General features: G+C 34.6%; 1 protein-coding gene across 1 annotated transcript; it reads left to right on the top strand.

Annotated features, from left to right (window-relative positions):
• The first annotated feature begins 3,568 nt into the window (after nucleotides 1-3,568).
• On the top strand, nucleotides 3,569-6,523 carry LOC132752438 (uncharacterized protein K02A2.6-like). The gene has a single exon (XM_060742762.1). It carries the CDS (start codon nucleotides 3,569-3,571, stop codon nucleotides 6,521-6,523), a length of 2,955 nt encoding a protein of 984 aa, XP_060598745.1.
• Nucleotides 6,524-7,139: the final 616 nt, after the last annotated feature.

Raw genomic sequence — 7,139 nt, 5'->3', positions numbered from 1 at the left:
TCTTATTATCAAACATTTGTTCTACAAGACCTGATTGAAAGAGGAAAGTCAATAAGTTAAAAGGAAAATGATAAGAACTTAAATGTCAAATATATACACATTTTGATTACTTTTATTAAAAATGAACATGTCTGCATATAGGTTGGTATATCAATTCAAACTTCGTTTTGTGTACCATAATACAATCCAGGGTTCCTTTTCATCGTTTCCATAGAAGCATGTTAAAACAAACTTCCATCAATCAAATTTTGTACCACATTTGCGACTTTTCTCTCTGTCAAAACTAATTTCATTTTTTTTTTTGTGCTGAATCATCTAACTTCGTTCATGATGCGCATGCGTGAATATGAAATGCTATCGTAGATTTGTGATAAATTGTACTTTGGACAATGCTTTACTTTGTAACGTAAATATCGATTGCAATACACCTTTCACAGCGGCTATATTGTCATCAATATATAATTTTGTAATGTGACAGAGTAGATTGTTATGTTATAATTAAGGAGCGAAGAAGATATACAATAATTTATACAATAATACGACTTTCTAACCATATGTTTTTGACCGGAGAATGTAATAATATTCTAAGCTAGTTTATACTAGTATTTTAAAACTGTTATCATATAATCTTACCAAAATTAAATATGTTAAATTAAAAAAGCAACATTTTACTCAATCAGAATATTTTGCATCTTGGTCACATTTGTGACTTTTAATTCTGGCTTTATTTCGCGAAACATTCAACAAAACTACAGAATGATTCCCAATTAACATTTTCACTCATAGAACAAATTTTCAACCAATTATGCTAGAAAAGTATCAAAATACGCCCTACAAAGTTAACTTCATACGGGCGTGACATCCTCTTCTTTTGACATATATTTTAATATCATGACTGCCTTTACAGCCTATAAGATGTAGTAAGAATCAATTTTCTCTTTGTTTAAAAAACGTTATGTTCACAGGCATGGAGAATTCAATAAAAATACATCACTTCTGAAGATATTTTAAGTATACACTACCAGCAATCCCATTTACCAGCATATTCTGACCGTTTCTGGTACAAGATATATTCGACGAAGAATATTGAGTATAAATGCTGGTATATTTTAAAAGTGAAGCAATGTATATCCAGAAAAACCTTTCACTCTCCTTTGTATTTCGACTTCAAGGCATTCCAGACTGTCATTGACAATTAACTAAAGTGTTAGACTAATGGGTTTCTTTAAAAGGATCAAACATGACGTTGATGACTTAAAAACAAACTGCATTATAGGACACATTTTAATATTGTCACAAGTGCTAAATATATTGAACTTACTGATACTAAAATATAATAACTGTTTATATGTAATATTTCAAATTATTTAGAAATAGCCATTAGTTTGCCAGCAAAAGAGTACAGTTATTGTTATAACATGGTTATTTTTAAGATGGTTTGCATAAAACATGCAGATCGCCAGAAAGAATGTAATAATCTAAATAGTTTTCAGACAGTTACTTCCTTTTTCTTAAAGTTGGAAGTTCAAAATTTGTAAACTATTCCGAAAGAATTCAGCCAAGTAATAAATTGAAAATATTTGTCGGGAATGTTTTGAATTATTAGCGTTTCAAAAAAAATGCAGAACAAGAACAGCAGATCATTGTAAGAGAATAATTCTTAACCGTTCTCGATTGACACGCAAGCGATTCAAAGAGCACATGATGGCTATAGTTTATTTATAGTAACGGGGAGATCAGTGGCAGTGTGGTAGTCCATACATTAATGTGATTCCCTGTCAGCCACAAACATCTGATTGAAGAATGTTTCATAATTAATTACTTTTACAGATAGTGATCACGTTTAGTTTAGCACAAACTTAATTTCAATTTTCATTTCATAGGGGATTTCTTTAAAATACAAAGTCGATGTTAATACATATTGTTTAGCGACCTTTGTCCAGAAATTATTTCATGATAACTATATTATGTTATAGTAAACACTCGACCAGTCACGTTGTTTTAAAACAATGCTATACGATTGTATATACTTATACATTATAATGCTTTTGTAAATGTGGTCAATGATTGGTGTAAATGCAGGTATCTTGCACGCTACTATCTAGGTCACCATGGTATGACATACCATGGCAGTATTCATCGATATAAAATATAAAAGATAGCATCAAAGAATATGTGAAAATACGGTCACATCACTTAACACCCGATGATGCGAATAATTTGCAAATTCTAGAAACGGAAATATCCCCCGAGAACATACAAATAAGAATATTAATACACAATTACATTGTACATCATCATCAACAACAACAAGAACAACAACAACAACAGCAACAATTACTTTTATTAAAATCAGATTACAAACACGTAATAACATTGTTTCATATTTAATTCTACATTAAATATATATTGTTTCATATTTAATTCTACATTAAATATATATTGCATGCAGTACCTTTAAACTTGATTGTTAGGCTCCACCTACTTAGTGTACTGACCAATTGACTACATATTGTTAAACAGTCTTAGAAATAAACTCATAGTATCAACATCTCGTATTCTCTGCATCCACACCAAAATAACACACATAAAACATGGTGTCAGAATAAAAGGATTTAATTATTTATAATAATAATTAAAATAACGGGAATTAAACGTATTCTGGATTTATAACCATTGTAAAAAGATGGATTCAGCAACAAATCCAAGAATGGACTGGGAAGCCAGAGACTTGCCAACTGCATTTAAGAAGTTTAAAGAACATTGTGACTTTATGTTTGGAGGGCCACTAGAGAAGAAAACAGAGGAGGCAAAATGCAATTACTTAATGTTATGGGTTGGTGAGAAGGGTCGCCAAATATATTCAACCTGGACAGTTACAGCTGAAGAAAGAAAACTGCTTCAGACATTCTATCAAGGGTTCGAGACATATTGCGCACCCAAAGTGAATCACATTTACTCAAGGTATAAATTTAAATCGTGTATACAATCTGAAGGACAGACCTTTGAAGAGTTCGTCACAGATTTAAAATTACTAATAAAGGACTGTGGCTACGCAGAAGAGATACAAAGCGAGATGATACGTGATCACATTGTATTTGGTGTACGTTCCCACCAAATTAGAGAAAAACTCATCAATGAAGGATCAAACTTGACACTTGAAAAATGTATTGACTTGTCTCGCACTTATACATTAAGTCAGACACAGTTAAGGGATATAAGCGGCCAAGCCCAATCAATCAATTCAGTCAAGAAATCCTCAGCAGCAACAGCAGCAGCACCATTTAAGCAGTTTCGGACGCAAGGCAGGAAGACAGAACACAACACTAGAACCAATCAACGGGTACCTACTGGAAATACAAATAACTGTAATAACTGTGGTACTTACCATTTAAAACGTGATACATGCCCAGCCAAGGGTCAAAAGTGTTTGTAATATACAAAGTTTAATCATTTCGCAAAAGTGTGTAGGAAAAGAAAACAGGATTTAGGAAGCAAAAATGTTAATGAGGTAACACATTTTAACACAAATGATCTTGATTGCTCCCTACCCAGTCATGATAATGACATGTATGTCTATACAGTTGAGCATGACTGCACAACAAATCAAGCATTTGCTAAGGTCAAAGTCTGCTCAACAGAGCTAAATATGAAAATTGATACAGGAGCTCAGGTCAATGTTCTCCCAAGGTCAATACTCAGATCATTAGGCAAATTAGGTCCCGTACTTCCAACACAAAAGCAATTAACCGTATACAATGGTCAGCCTCTCAAAGTCGATGGCTGTATCAATCTTCCTTGTACTTATAAAGGTCAAATCTCTACAGAAGAGTTTTACATAGTAGATACACATTCAAGCCCCATTCTAGGTCTTCAAACATGCCTTAAATTAAACTTAATTAAGTTAGTTCTGTCAAATACGTGCACAGTGCCTATCACAAAGGAGCAAGTGCTCAGTACTTACTCAGATGTTTTCAACGGAAAAGGAAAATTGCCAGGGGAATTTGAAATACAGTTGCGTGACAATGTCACACCAGTTGTTCACCCTCCACGCAGAGTTCCTATTGCCATTCGTGACAAACTTAAAATAGAGCTTGACAGAATGGAAAGCTTAGGAATTATTAAGAAAGTCACAGAACCGACAGACTGGGTAAATAGTCTAGTTGTAGTAGAAAAACCTAATGGCTCCTTACGGTTATGCTTAGATCCGAAAGATCTAAACAATGCCATCAAAAGACCTCATTACCCTAATAGGACTATCGACGACATATTGCCCGACTTGTCAAATGCTACTGTGTTTTCAAAATTAGATGCATGTAGTGGTTATTGGTCTATCCAACTAACAGAAAAGTCATCTTACTTGACAACTTTTAACAGTTGTTTTGCAAAATACAGATTCCTAAGACTCCCATATGGCCTAAAGAATGCAAATGATGCATTTTGTGCAAAAATGGAACAGTGTCTGGAAAATTTGCCAGGAGTAAGAACAATTGTCGACGACATTGTTGTTTACGGCAAAGATAGGGCAGAACATGACCAAAATTTGGACAAACTCTTGAGAAGATGTCAATTAATAGGTATCAAGCTCAATCCCGACAAAAAAGAAATAGGGAAAACAGAGTTACCTTTCTTTGGCCACTTAATTACTGATCAAGGTTTAAAAATAGATCCTGCAAAGGTCAAGGCCATAGCAGAGATGCCATCTCCTACTTCTAAACAGGAATTGCAAACAGTGCTAGGCATGGTCACATACTTACAGAGATTTGCACCCAAACTCTCTGAAATTACAGCACCCATGAGACAGCTTCTATCTAAAGATGTAGATTTTAGCTGGGATGCACCCCAGGAAAATGCCCTGCAACAGGTTAAAAGCATTATTACACAAAGCCCTGGTCCAATACTCTCTTACTTTGACCCAAATAAGGAAATTACTCTTCAAGTCGACTCGTCCAAGTATGGTTTATCTTCAGTATTCATGCAGGAGGGTAAACCAGTTGGTTTTGCATCAAAGTCACTTACCCCTACTGAGGTCAATTATGCCCAAATCACAAAGGAATTGTACGCTATCCTTTTTGGATGTAAAAAATTCCACCAGTACATTTGCGGTAAACGTATTACATGTCAAAGTGATCATAAACCTCTCCAAGCTATATGGAAAAAAGGCTTGAACTCAGCACCTCCACGACTGCAGCGCATATTACTGCATTTGCAGCCGTATGATATTGATGTAGTTTTCATCCCCGGGAAAAATATACCCATGGCAGATTGTTTGTCTCGGAAATTCTTACCAGACACATGCCCAGAAATAGCCGAATCGGCTAATCTAGAAACACATGTACACACAATAATGTCTAACTTACCAGTGAGTGACCAAAAAATGGAACAAATTAGGTTAACAACCAAATCTGACCCACAAATGAAAATTCTTTCATCAGTTATTCATGAAGGATGGCCTAATAATAGATCAGATTGCCCTCAAAGTATTCTGGAATTCTGGAATTTCAGAGATGAATTATCAGTTATAGATGGTGTCATCTTAAAGAATACTAAAATTCTAGTTCCAGCAGAGCTCAGACCACTCATGCTTGACATTATTCATGATGCGCACTTAGGTGTAGAAAAATGCTTAAATAGAGCTCGAAACCTGCTCTTTTGGCCAAACATGGCCACAGACATAAAGAAAAAAGTCCTGGAATGCCCTATATGTATAGAGCATAGGTGTTCAAACCCAAAGGAACCCCTGAGACCAAATAAAATACCTGATAGACCGTGGCAAATTTGTGCTACAGATCTCTTTCATTGGAATAACTCAGATTATGTGTTATTAGTTGATGCTTACAGCAAGTACTTTGAAGTAAGTCAAATCTCAAGTACAAAATCTAGAACAGTCATTAACAAATTGAAAAGCTTCTTTAGCCGACAAGGAATACCTGAAGTATTATACTCAGATAATGGCCCATGTTACAGTGCAGAAAGTTTCTTACAGTTCACAAAACTGTATGATTTTTCTCATGTTACATCATCCCCAGGTCATTCATCAGGCAATGGTTTGTCAGAAATCACTGTCAAAACTGTCAAAAATCTGTTTACAAAATCAAAACAAGCAGGAAAAGATCCTTATCTTGCCATGCTGGAATATCGCAATGCCCCATTACCCTGTGGAAAATCTCCAGCACAGCTGCTTATGAGCAGACAGTTAAGGTCAACATTGCCATTAATGTCAGAGCAACTTGATCCCAAAGTTCCTGACACTCAGGTTATCAGAGACAGCATGTTTAATGCTAAACAAAGGTCAAAATATTATAATGACAGGTCAACTAAAACCCTCAAACCTCTAGAAATTGGAGAAGGTGTTAGAATTAGGCAAGGAAAAAGTTGGTTACCTGCAGAAGTTATGCATAAAGTTCATGACAGATCTTATGATGTAAGAACAAAAGATGGTGCTATATATAGACGAAATAGATACCATCTACTTAAATCAAATGAACAACCATTTTCTGAAACTGAGAACAGTTCAAATTAAAATTACACCAACCACCTTTAGAAATTAAATCATATAACACAAAAGTTCATAACCCTAGTACAAATGAACCTGCAAATAAAATATTGACACCAGGTTAAGACGCTAATTCTCAAAAATCCCCTGTTGTCTTACAGCCCCAGACACCAAAACAAACTTCGCCTGTCAAACATCAATCACCCCTGTCTGAGAATGCAGAAAATGAATATAAAACAAGATCAGGTCGTTGTGTTAAAAAACCTCATAAACTTACCATGTAGAAATTTGTTACTTATACATGTTATTTTAACAATGTTATACTGGCTCTTAAAATGAAATATGCGTTTATGTATAGTTTTGCATACAAATATCTCTACAGTACAAAGTAACAATATTATCATTTTTGAGGTCAGTGTGAATTTATAGTGACTATTAGTGCAATGATACACCATGGAACTAGCGTGAAATCAGCTATCAATTAAATGGACATTCTACCTCACAGATAAGCCATAAATAATTTGCTGACATTTTTACAACATCTGTGGAGGAATAGAACTGAGAACATTATCACGGCAATAAAACAGACATTAAGATAAATCTGATACAAGTGATATCAACATTGTTTGCCTTGAGATTCTTT

Source organism: Ruditapes philippinarum, unplaced genomic scaffold (genome assembly GCF_026571515.1).
Source record: "Ruditapes philippinarum isolate M1 unplaced genomic scaffold, ASM2657151v2 ctg13324_1_1_1_1, whole genome shotgun sequence".
In the NCBI taxonomy this organism is placed as follows: Eukaryota; Metazoa; Mollusca; class Bivalvia; order Venerida; family Veneridae; genus Ruditapes; species Ruditapes philippinarum.
This window is presented reverse-complemented; position numbering and strand designations above follow the sequence as displayed.